The sequence below is a fragment of the Thamnophis elegans genome, chromosome 3 (assembly GCF_009769535.1).
Source record: "Thamnophis elegans isolate rThaEle1 chromosome 3, rThaEle1.pri, whole genome shotgun sequence".
Taxonomy (NCBI): Eukaryota; Metazoa; Chordata; class Lepidosauria; order Squamata; family Colubridae; genus Thamnophis; species Thamnophis elegans.
Window position 1 is genome coordinate 39,141,551 of NC_045543.1, and position 13,475 is coordinate 39,155,025.

General features: G+C 39.2%; 1 protein-coding gene across 1 annotated transcript in view; it reads right to left on the reverse strand.

Moving 5' to 3' along the window:
* Positions 1-13,475, reverse strand: part of ADGRL3 (adhesion G protein-coupled receptor L3) — a 453,165-nt gene that overhangs the window by 170,364 nt on the left and 269,326 nt on the right. The window contains 2 exon segments of the mRNA XM_032213192.1: positions 8,471-8,647; positions 9,032-9,240. Of these exon segments, the coding sequence (XP_032069083.1) occupies positions 8,471-8,647; positions 9,032-9,240 (386 nt within the window).

A 13,475-nucleotide genomic window follows, 5' to 3' on the forward strand; every position in this document is an offset into this window, starting at 1 on the left:
TATCATATGATCATATCATCTCCTGCATAAGAATAAATCTATTGCAGGAAGAGAGACTAAGTATATGGTTATCTAAGATTTTAAGAAAATGAATGGTATATATATTTGTGATGGCGATCGGAAGGCATGCGTGCCGGAAGTTGCATGCAGAGCCATTTCTCTGGGCATGCAAGACGTCATCCATTGCTCTTCTGTATTCTGGCACACTGTCCAGCTGGTCTTCATGCACGTGGGAGTGCTGAAACCAGAAGAGCAGCCACCCAGTGCGCATGGCAGGAAGATGATCTTCTGGTTTCCAGCATGTGCACGCACACCAGCCAGCTGGTCTTCTCATGCACATGCACACCAGAAACCGGAAGACCAGGTGGCTGGTGCGTGCATGTGCATGAGGCGGCTGCTCTTCCAATTTCTGGCTTGCGCATGTGCGCACTCAGTGCCCAAAAAGGTTCATCAACACTGGTGTATATCATTCTAAAGATGGATTAAGTATAAAATCAGTGAAAACCATATCCAAAATTTTGGTGTGCCTCAGGAATGGGAATGACAAGATAACTAGCATCTAAGAGAACCAAGGATGACTTAATTTTCATGTCCACGTTAGAGGTAACTCTATAATCTTACTCTCCAAAGTAGAATTCAGTAATTGTAGTTCTCGTGCAGTTAAGGTATACAATCTCAATTACATTTTCTATAATGATCTGCTTTCAAAATAGTTTCTATAAATCACTCTGCAGTTATCAGGGCATTTATAAAATAACTTACAATGAGTTATAGTATTTTCCCTAGTATCTATCTCTGACTGACAAGGTTGTTTTCTCTCTGCTTTAGCTGTGTGATCACATTTTATGAACACAGGGACAAGAGATTAACAGTGCATCAGCAAGTTCTATTAAATTGTGTTTATTAAACTAGAATGAAATTCATCTGGCCCTGAAGTTATGCATTCATTTAAAGCAACCATCTATTTATGTATTCATTAAAATAGTTCTAAAGCACTCTTCATCAAATGACAAGAAAGCAGTGTACAAAATGGGACCCCAAATGTATAGTCATAATGAAACAGAAGAGAATGCAATAATAAAACAACTTAAAAGGCAGATTAACCAATTGCCTTTAGCAGTTATATGACAAGCAGGTATAATGTGATCCGCTCCATGTTAGTAATCGCTCTATGTACATGATGAATTGAGTCAATGGAGAATTTGCTAAATTTCTTTCTTTTTACAGAACGTTTCAAAAGTCCTTTGAGACAGAAGGAACATTAAAATGAAAAACAAGAAACATAAATGGGTGCAGGAGCCAAATTCATATAGACTGTAAAGATTCTTCCTCTTCCTTTTCCTTTTCCCTTCCTGAATTAGCAGATACTTGTAAAGTCAGCTAATAGCTATGACTGATTGACATTTTTTGATATGATACTGGCATTTGATAGGCTGGGAAATGTTTATTCCTGGCCCACAAGCTTCAGCCCCTATACATTTCTAGCTTCGTGCCTATTTCACCTTTAGTTTGCCACAAAATTCCAATGGTCTCCTGATGGTTAAATCATCTCTTCCCTTTCACTGGGCCTGAAAATAATATACATGGTCAGTGGTGGGATTCAGCCAGTTTGCACCAGTTCGGGAGAGCCAGTTGTTAAGTTTCTGAGCAATTTGGTGAACTGGTTATTGGAAGAAATCATTAGGGCAGAGAACCAGTTGTTAAATTATTTGAACCCCACCACTTCTTATGGTGTATTATGGGCTTTAACCTATGACCATAATTGAACATGGAATTATTGTCATATGTCATGCTGAACATGTAAGTGATTCACTATGTGACCATGCCCAATTTTATGATCTTTTTTGTAGTGATCATTATGAGAACCCATTTTATCCAATGAGATTTTTTTATTTTTGTTTTTGCTATTTTCAGCTTCTTAATATGGCTCTCTCTTAGTGGGAACCAGATGTGAAGGTGATACAGTAATCTCTGAGATAGGGTGGTATACTACACTCATCTAAGATTACTTAAATTATATTTAAATGTGGGAGATTTGTCAATCACTACTAAAACTATCCTCTATTACTAAATGTGTAACAAATGTGTAACTAATGAAACAAGAATAAAACAAAGAGAAATATCCTACCTAAATCATTTTTAGGAATGACGGCAGAACTTAATTTACACGACATATGGAGAGAGACACACAAGACAATCATCCAATACACATTCTATTCAAATCAGCACCAATCCTAGTCAAGAATTGACATGGCCTGGATGACACCTGGTCTACGTAATGAGATGGAAGAAGTAGAAATAGAGACTAACAACTGGGCGGACCACAATCCAATTAAAATAAGGTGGAAAGGCCGTAAAAAGAAAAAAAGATGGATGATGAACCAAAATCTGGTAAAAGAAAAAGAATACATACAAATGTTAGAGAAAGAACTGAAAATATTTTTTATGATGAACAAAAAAGAAGATACATCATTACAAAATCTTTGGGACACACAAAAGCATATGTCAGGGGATTAACAATTGCCTATATGGCAAGGAAAAACAAGAAAAAAAAGGTACAACAAGGGATATTACAGAAGGAACTTAAGGAGGCGGATTCGGAACTACAGAAAGATCCTCAAAACAGGACTAAGAAAGAAAAAAGAGAGATCATAAAACACAAGTACAATTTAACAGTACAGGAAGAACTAGCTCAGAAGATTAAATTGGCTAAACAAAATTACTTTGAACACACCAATAAATCCGGATGTTGGTTAGCACATAAATTGAAAAAAGAAAAAGAAAAAAGGACTATATATCAACTGCAAGGCGAGGATGGAGCCATACAACACAGACCAGAAGAGAAAATGAGTATAAAAACTTTTTTACAAAACTCTATTCACAAGATAACATATCAGAAGACAGGATCAAACAATACCTAAATTTTGCAACCATAAATGCAATCCCAGACAAAAACAGAGAAATGATAAACAGACCAATTACAATAAAAGAGTTAGGGATGGCATTGAAAAAACAAAAAAATAATAATAAAACTCCAGGTCCAGATGGAATCCTGGTGGAATTATAGAAAAACACACAAGAAATATTGGAAGAACTTCTATTAGAAGTATTAAATGAAGTGCTAGAAAAAGCTAAACTACCGGCATCAGGGACAGAAGCAACGAGAACTCTCATACCAAAAGAAGATTCAGACCTTCAGAAATTTCAAAATTATAGACCCATCTCGTTACTGAACTCGGATTATAAAATATGTACCTCAATTATGTCAGAAAGGATTAAACAGACTCTAAATGAACAGATTCACCCAGATCAAAATGGTTTTCTTCCACACAGACAGATCAAAAATAACATGAGGACTATAATAAACATCCTAGAATATTGCAAAGCACACCCGGAGAAACAAACTGCATTGGTTTTCCTTGTTGCCCAAAAGGCATTTTACAACATAAATTCATAACATTACAATTAGATACTATGAAGTTGGGAGAAAAATTTGTAAAAATGAAAGAAAATGGATACACAAACCAAACAGCAAAAGTGCTTATGAATGAGGATACAATAGAAAAAATTGAGATTACAAAAGGAGAAAGACAAGGATGTCTTCTTTCTCCACTTCTTTTTATTCGAACCTTAGAAATATTCCTAACCAGAGTTAGGAAGGATCAGGGGATAATAAGACTAAAAATAAAAAAGGAAGAGTATAAAATCCAAGCTTTTGCCAATGATCTAATATTCATATTGGAAGACCCATTGCAATCCAGACTTAAATTAATTCAAAGGATAGAAGAAATAGGTGATGTGGCAGGTTTAAATATCAATAAAAACAAAAGAAAAATAATAACATAAAACATGCTGAAAAAAACAAGAGAATGAATTTCAGGCAGCTACATTAACATGCCTAAAAGAGTGGATTGAGTTGAAAAAAAAAGAATTCTGGCACTTGAAGGACACAATCTTCAAGTAGGATGGCACGCCTTCATTTGGGATGGAAAAATGAAACAAACAAATATTTCCAAAGACACAAAATTGGCAAAAAGTAAAAAAAAATCCACTATATTAAAATCTGAAAATAGCTATCTACAATAGAAGCAATGAAACATCCAAATTTTATAGACATTGATAAATTAGTAAGACATAAATATTTAATAAAAGACTAGAAAAATCTGAAAAGCTACTTCAGCAAAAGGTAAGAGGTCAGTCCGGTTGTCCTGTTGGTAGTTAATGAAACATCTTAAATATTGTTCTAACACCTCATTGGTCCTTTCAACCCTGCCATTTGTCTGGGAATTATGCGAAGAGGACAGCCCCTGGGAGGAGCCTAACAGGTTTAAGAAAGCCCACCAAAATCTGGAGGTGAATTGGATACCCCTCTCTGAGATACTCCATTGTGAAGCTCCATGGAGGCAATAAATGTGGACTAAAAACATTTTTTCTAGTGCCTTGGCTGTTGGGATCTTCTGGCAGAGTATGAAATGGACCTGTTTTGAAAAGAGGTCCGTTACAACCCAATAACTGTGTTTCCCATGCTTTCAGGCAGCTCCATTATAAAATCCATAGAAATCTCTCTCCAGAGTGCTGAAGGTTCTGCTACAGTTTGTAACAGTTCTGGGGATTTTCCTTGTCGTCTTTTTGAAGCTGCGCATGTGGGGCAGCTAGCAATGTAGCTCTCAATGTCTTTTTAAAGAAATGGCCACCAGAATTGTCTTTTGATGAGGTGTAGAGTTTTCCCAAATCCAAAATGTCCAGCTATCCTTGAGTTGAGGCATTGCTTCATAAGATCCAATCTTTGGCTAGCAGGGACATAAAGTTTGTTTTCTACCTGGCTGTTGTCTTTGAGCAAACAAATGTTTTTGTGTGCTTGAAACCAGTCATCCTTAAGTAGAACCTCCTTAAATTTGGAAACCATTGCATTGTCAGCAAGCGGTTCTTTTTTGGCTTGTGCTTGGGTAATTACTTTGGCGGCTAGCTGGGGTGTTTGGAGCATAGGTTTAACAATTTCAGTCTTTTTGCTGTTGCATTAGGTTTTCTGGACAGGGCAACAACTAAGAAGTTTTTCCCTACTTGAAGATATTTGAGGATGAAATTAAACTGTTTAAAGTATTGTGTGTAACATACTTGTTTGGGGGAGAGTTTTCGTGGTGTCTTCAGAGCTTCTAGGTTTCTATGATCAGTCCAGACTTCAAAGGGGATTTTGTTCCCTTCTAAGAATTGTCTCCATGTGAGGAGGGCCCATCGTGCTACATAAGCTTCTTTCTCCCATATAGCCCATCTTTACTTGGTTTCTGTCAATTTTTTGGATGTATATGCACAAGTTGCAATTGTCCCTGTTCATTGTTTTGCAGTAGGACCGCTCCTACTGCCACATCACTGCCAGCTCCTTGGATGGCAAATGGTTGTACTGGGTCTGGATGTTTTAGGATTGGTTTGGCTGAGAATAGTTTTTCAAATGCTGCTTCACATTCCATGGTCCAGTTAAGGGGTTTCCTTGGTTTCGCCCCCCCCCCCTTTTGTCTTTAGCAAGTTCGTAATGGGGAGAGTGATTCTCACAAAGGCTGGGATGAAGTGTGGGTAAAAGTTAGCAAAACCCAGGAAACCTTGTAGTTGTTTATGGGTTTGGGGTGGCTCCTAATCGATGATAGCTTTTACTTTTTGTGGATCCATCTCTATTCCCTCGTGGGATATTCTGTATCCCAGGTAGTCAATTCTTTCTTGGTGGAACTCACTTTTAGAGAGTTTTGCATAGAGTTTGGTGGCTTGGAGTTTAGCGAGAACTGCTCGGACTAGTTTTATGTGTTCTGCTTTTGTTTTGGTGTAAATGAGAATATCATCAAGATAAACCAGGACCCCTTTGTATAAATGTTCATAGAGCATCTCGTTAATTAGTTGCATAAACATGGCAGGGCCCCCTTGTAGTCCGAAAGGGAGTACTTTAAATTGGTAACACCCCAGTGGAGTGTTAAAAGTAGTTTTCCACTTATCCCCTTTCCTAATTCTGATGCAGTAGTACACCTCTCATAAATCCAGCTTTGAAAATATTTTTCCTTTAGAGAGATGGGTCACCATGTCCTTCATGAGGGGGAGTAGGTACATATTTTCCACGCTAATTGTGTTTAGGTTATGGTAATCAACACAAAGGCGTAAGGAGCCATCTTTCCTTTTGTGGAACAAAAGGGGCTGATATTTTCAGTCAGGAGAGTTCAATGAAACCTCTTTTAGATTTTTGTCGATAAATGCTCTGAGTTCATCTAGTTCTCCAGGGGACATGCAGTATATCTTTGGTTTTGGAAGTTTAGCCCCTGGTAAAGTCTCAATGGCACAATCCGTAGCATGATGAGGTGGGAGTTCATCTGACGCTTTCTCACTAAATACCTCAGCCAAATCCTGGTATTCTTTGGGAATGATAGTGGCCTCAGCAGGGTGGCCATCCATGGCTATTTCCCTGTTCCCTTTTTCCACCTCCCTTCCCTCTGGCATCCCAGTTCATCTTAGATGGTGAGGTTTTGTAGGGCTTCCATCACGAGGCAGTTGATGTGTTGCTACAAATTACCATCTGTTAGTGGTTCCCTGATCAGTTCCTCCTGATCGGAAAGGGCTTCCTGTTCCTTTTCCCACCCAGGTTTGCAGATGCTGAGGGTGAGGGTCACCCCCTGGTTCTTCTGTCCCAGATGTCCCTTTTTCCTACAGTGATGGACCATCGGGGCTTCATGGAACTTTCAAAGATAGCTTCAATGTCTTCTATGGGACATATGGAGCCAGTATCAGGTTGGGTAGTTGTTGAGGTTTCTCCCCAGCACTTGGCTTTCCCTTGTTTGCTTCTCTGTTTGGACATTGTTGCAGGGTCCCCTCGGTAGAATATAAATTTGGAAGAAAAAAAAATCCAATTTCCAATTCCAATTTTAATAGATTTGTATGTCGCCCAATCCCGAAGGACTCTCTCCGGGTTGGCCACTATTGCAGAGTCTTTATGTAAGGGCCTGCCTCACCCCCTACCCCTTTCAAAAAAGCATGGACTCTTGAAAACCTGGTATTTCAAAAGGAATCTTTTATTGAAAAGGAGTGAAAGCAAATCAACATTCAAAGTAGGCTCTGGGACCCTCAGGCTATACAATTCATGATAAAGGGACTTAGGAAACCCTCCCAATGTGGATTCCCACCAATCCACAGGTGTGAAGATGTTTTTGTAGCAGCCTCTCTGAGAAACAGATAAGCAGGGATTCTCAAGGAGCATCTCCCAGAATTTCAAACCACATGGCTTCCCCCACCTCCCAGCATCCTGCAAGAGGTGATGATTTTCTAGGCCTCTGAGGCACCAGGCAATGGTTATAAATCAGGCAAAAGGTTATATAAACCGGCAAGGCAAGACTTAGAAAGGAGAAAGAACAAAATGCATCAAATCCACCCACCCACCCCTTTGTCCACCGAAGAATGGCAGATACACGGATCGGACCATGACCTGACAAAAGGGTGAACAAAAAAACCTCACCCGACTAAACCGCGTCGCTGACGTCATCAACGCGGCGACAACAGCCAGCGCGGAGAAAGAAGGGCGCTTTAAATAGCGCGTTGAAAGAAAGCCGATTCAACTTAAAGTAAGGGTTAGGTTTAGGGTTAGGTTTAGGGTTAGGTTAAGGGTTAGGGTTAGGTTTAGGTTTAGAGTTAGGTTAAGGGTTAGGTTTAGGGTTAGGATTAGGTTTAGGGTTAGGGGTTAAGTTTAGGTTTAGGGTTTACATCGTGCTTCTGTCTCCGCGCTGTTGTCGCCCTGTTGATGACATCAGCGACACGGTTTAGTCGGGCACGGTTTTGTCGTTCGCCCTTTTGTCGGTGAACCGGATCGGACACCTTCATAGAAAGGCAGTTCCATAAATAACTTCAGCCCATGTCATATAGATGCTAACCAGGTGTACCGGAAAAGCAACTAAAAGCCAGTGCAACCTATGTTGCAGTGGTGTAACATGGGTGAAATATGGAACACACAGAACTTTCCACATTGCTGCATGAAGCACAAATTCCAGGAAATTTTCAAGGGCAGCACCATGTAGAATCTGTTACACAATTAAACTAAGAAGTAATAACCCAGGCACCAGCAAACCCCAGCTATATGAAAAGGTGCAAATGACACACAATATGAAGTTATGCAAAGTCCTTCCCTAGTCACCACTTCTAACTGTTCCTCCAGCAGGACTATGAATCTAGGAGACCCAAATTGCATACCAACTTTGTCAAAGAGTGCTTCCTCAAAAAATATGACAAATCACCAGGCCCTCAAGCATGGATAAAAACCCAAGCCACTCTGTCTTGCCAAGGGTGAATTAAAGCTGGTTTGTCCCCGCAGGCACTGGGTAGACAAGTGAATGACATCATTTGCTGAGCATGAGATGCATAATTGTAATATTGCCCACATACACATGACACCACCTTCCATTCTGTAACCATTTCCAATTTTTAATAGTTGTATTTATCCATCACTTACCTTCACTTCCACATGGGCCATCAGAACAGCAAAGTTGGTTAAGTGATTACAGGAACAAGTTGTATGCGTTTTGTTTGTTGTGAGGAGCCGACAACCTTGAGTTGACCAGTATCCTGTCATTGTGCGTTTAGAATAACTCCAGAATGAACAGTTGGGGTTGAAATTTTCTTCTGACTGCTATAGGGAAGAAATACATCAATGAAAAAAAAAACTAAATTAAATCAACTCTGTTCTCCTAGTCATTTAGCAACAGAGGGTGATGGACACCACAAAAACATTGCTCTTCTCATTTTAAAAATTACCCTCCCCCAATTATTTGATTTGTTTAGAGCTAAAGTCAGCTCTGCAGAATTACTTCATTTCTACTACAAAACAATTAAAAACCCCAAGTGCTTTATGAAGATTATATATCTTTTATGTAGCTCAGATAACTTCTGGGGAGAAGGACTGGCTTTGCCTGAAAAGTGTTGTGGGTAGGGGAGGAAGTGAAAGTTTTCAGGAATAGTGAAAAATAATCCATCTCAAAATGTGAGGCTTTCTGCCAGGGAAGCAAGTCCTCACCTTAATGTGTCTGACAGTGAACACAACAGGATCAGCCAGGTAAACCTTATTGCTGAACTCCTTATTAATCGCTGCTGTGATGATAGGAGAATTCACTATGACAGAATGATTAGTAGACATGGCTTCCATCCCTAATTTCATGCTGGCGTTCTCTGTGGAAAGATAGGGGCCCAGATTGTGGTATAGGACAAAGGCCACTCTGATTTCACCTGAAACAGAAAATTTGGTAATTAATTAAATCAGTTCTCAGAATTTCTAATCCACAAACCTTTGTTCTATAATAGAAAAATTCTCTTAATGGAGTTTAAAAAATTGTAGAACTGCTTCAGGATTGGTGGTGCAGCAACCTACTAATGTGAGCAAAGTGATTAATGTTAATTAATCAGAGTTGCTGTACATATAATCACAATAAATAAATTCTAATACAGCCATATATAAAGATGCACTACTTTGTAACATTGCGGGCTCAGCGTGAGAGTTATTATCTAGTTCTTGGTACTAATTAAAATAGAAATTTGGTTACTTTTCCAGCATAGGCCTATTGACTCTCAGGCTCAGCCATGAGATAATCTGTGTGTGACTTGGAGGGTTTTTTTGGGAGGCATATTCATGACATTTTGAAGTGTTATGCTTTCTTTATCAAACTATAATACTTTCCTATTCCTCCAATTGAGGTATTTGTAGGAAAACTTGCACACTTTTCATGACTTTCAACTTCAGTAGCAGTCACAAGCCCAGCTATGCATTTCGTATTAGCGAACCACTATTTATTGCACCAATCTAGAGGTGTTTGATCTTTCAACTACTGTAGGTCTAGGTGCTAACAACTACCATTCCCAGTGTAGTTCAGTCTTAAGTTCAAACAATTTGATGAGATTGTTTTTGGAAACTCAAAAACTAGTCATACATGTACGCCTGTGCGTGCACTGATTGTGGTTGTGTTTAAGAGTCTGACAGCCCAAGGATAGAAACTATTTTTTAAACCTATTTGTTTGGCTGCCTATCACAGGAATATGGAAATACAGAAATACAGAAATAGTGCACAGGCAAGAGTTTAGAATAGGCAGGCTAAGAGGTGACTTAGGCTAAAACGTGATGAACAAAAAGAATCCACTCATTAATATTTATGCTCCTAATGGTACCTGTGAACATAAGAAAAGTGCTGAGATTTGAAAGCAGAGTTGTAATTTATAAGGCTGGGGAAAATAGTCTAGTCTAGTCTTTATTGTCATTGTACAAAATAAATACAAAGAAATTGGTTTTAGCCTCACTGGTGCAATCCATGACAACAAATACAAACAACATAAATAGTATAAGGAATAATTCCAATGCAAGTAATTAGGGGAAAAGGAAAAAGAAAAAAAAAACTAGTCATACATTTCAGCATGTGTGTGGAGTGATTGTGGTTGTGTTTAAGAGCCTGACAGCCCAAGGATAGAAACTATTTTAAAACCTATTTTTTGCCTGGCTATGCTTTGATGTCTTCTGCCTGATGGTAAAAGTGCGAAGAGACACTGATCAGGGTGTGATTCATCTCTGAATCACTCTTACTCTGCTAAAGCAGCAAGACCTGGCGATGTCATCCAGTGGTGTTAGAGGGCAACCAATGGTTTCTTGTGCCAAATTGATCACTCTCTATAGTGCCTTCCTGTCTGCAGGAGTTAAACCAGCGTACCATACTATAATGCAATATGTGAGGACACTTTGTGGACCAATAGAAAGAGGTCATAAGCCGTTGTTCCACCTGATTTTTTCGCAGAACACTAAGGAAATGAAGTCTCTGTTGGGCCTTTCCAATCACCAGGGACATGTTGTTTTTCCAGGTTAGATCTTGACTAATAAGCACTCCCAATAATTTAAAAGAGGAAACCCTCTCCACACAGCCCCCCTCAATATACAGTGGGCAGGTTCTTCTCTGTGCTTCCGGAAATCTAGCACCATCTCCTTTGTCTTACTAGTATTTAGATGTAAGTTGTTTTTTGAGCACCATGCGGATACCTTCTAGATTTCTTCCCTGCATGCTGATTCGTCCCCTCCAGTTATGAGATTTAGCACAGTTGTGTCATCTGCAAACTTTATTATGAAGTTGGATGGATCAGAGGATATGCAGTCATGTCTATACAGCAAGTACAGGTAGGGGCTGAGCGCACAGCCCTGAGAAGAGCCTGTGCTGAGCTTTAATGTGGAAGATGCAAAGGACCCAACCCTTACTGTTTGTGGACGATCCATGAGGAAGTCTTTGATCCATTCACAAGTGAGGAGAGGGAAATTCAGGTCAGTCAACTTTTCAATGAGAATGCCTGGTAAGATGGTGTTAAAGGCCGAGGTCTACAAAAAGCATTCTGACATAATTCCCAGATTTCTCAAGGTAGCTCAGTAATTGTACTGTAGAGCAATGGTGATGGCAACCCCTGTTGACCTGTTGCTTCGATAAGCAAACTGGTGTTGATCAAAATTTGGTGGAAGGCAGAACCTGAGGTGTTGTAGGACCAATCTCTCAAAGAACTCCATCACTATAGACGTCAGTGCAATGGGCCTATAGTCATTCAGGCTATTTATGGCTGCTTTCTTTGGAACTGGGATAATTGTGGCTGCTTTCAAGCATGATGGGACTCTAGCCTGTTGCAGGGAGATGTTAAAAATCCTTGTCAGAACCCCTGTTAATTGGTCAGCACAGTTTCCACTTTCCCCAGCACCCTGTCTGGCCTGCAGCTTTGTTGGGATTTACAGCCTTCAGCACAGCTTTCACTTGAAGTTCATCTAGGGTGAGTGGCTGGAGGTTAGAGGGCCTTTGGACTAGAACCACAGACACTGGTCTTTTGATCTCAAAGCAGGCAAAGAAGCTATTTAGCTCCTCCACCAGCAGGGCATTAGCATTGGCTATTTCTTTTTCATATTGCCCTTATAGTTGGTTAGGGGTTGTAGCCCCTGCCATACCTGTCTTGAGTTATTATCTTCCAGTTGCTTCTCTACCTTTTGTTTGTATTTCTGTTTAGCCACCTTAATGCCTCTTCTCAAGTTTGCCCTGGCCTCATTGTATTTGTCTTCGTTTCCTGCCTTGAAGGTGGAGTTTCAGCAGTTTGATAACTTGGCCTTATTACATTTTCTTTTTGCCTTCTCTTTACTTCTCAACACGAAGATTTCAATTCTAGTTGGTGTTTATCAGGATAGCATTTATCAGGTTAATTAATACTGGCCAATGACAATAATAAAGTTAATGTGTTTTGTGGGGGAGAAATAGTGGGGTTTTGGAATGGAATAAAGGCATAGGTTTTCCTCCCAAAAGAACCAGATATGCATCTAACCCCTTCATCCCTTTCAAAAACACACTTTTAATTTTTAAAAAGTCTTTATATTCTTGTTTTAACAAAAAAGTAATAGCCATGAAGCTAAACTATGGGCAGCCAGAATAATCAAAAAATAGAATCCAAATCCCCACAGACCGTAAATAACTACAAAAAAAGAAAGGATAGAGCAAATATAAAACAACACAAAACACAGTCGCTGAGTATGTGCCTCCAATTTCAAAGCCATAATAACAAGCCCTACATCTTGGGTTATTAAGTTCCCAGTCATAACAGATATGGTCATATGGGAATTAAATGTAAAGTGAATGGAAATCAGACTTCTAGCATATTGTACTGCAAATGCATTGCTGCTGCTGTGCCAAAACCACTGAATGCGAGGCTGGTCATAATATGTACAATACAGTATATGAAGTGCTTTCTGAAAATAAAGATATTGTGGCTGTCTGAGCTTTTTCAACCTTGGCAGCTTTAAGGTGGTTGACTAAAAGTCCCAGAATTTCCCAGCCTCCCATCAATTCTGGGAGTTGAAGTCCACCCATCTTAAAGTTGCCAAAGTTGTGAAAGACTGAGTTAAACAATGGGAATGATACTATATACAATTTAGGCAAGAGTTTCATAAATTCTGGTCAGTCTTTAATCAAATTACAGAAATGACCACCATGTTTATACAGTGTTCTAAGCCTAAATAAAAAATCTTATTTGCCTTTTGCACCATCGCCCATACTGTGCTCGGGAACATTTTTAAACAATCTTTAAAGTTGTATACATTTTGGTGCATATATTTCCTAATATATATGTTTTCAATGCAACTTCATTCAGCTATTTTGGCAAGCAACCTTCTTTTGATAATGCATCCTGTACACATTTTTCCTAATACATGGATTTTTAAAATCCATCATTCTTAATCTGGGAACTATACGACAAATTGCAGAGAGATGGAATGTGGCCCTTGACATGTCTACTTGTCTCTACTTAGAGACAAATGTTTTTAGCTTTATTTAATAATGCAATTTCCTTCTAGGCCTTTTTGTTATGATCAAATTTAACATTACTATCCTACATTTCTGCTATTGTCAATTGACCAATACAAAGCTTCCTTGTGAGGTTGATTGGCCATTGAGAGAGTAAACTGCTGA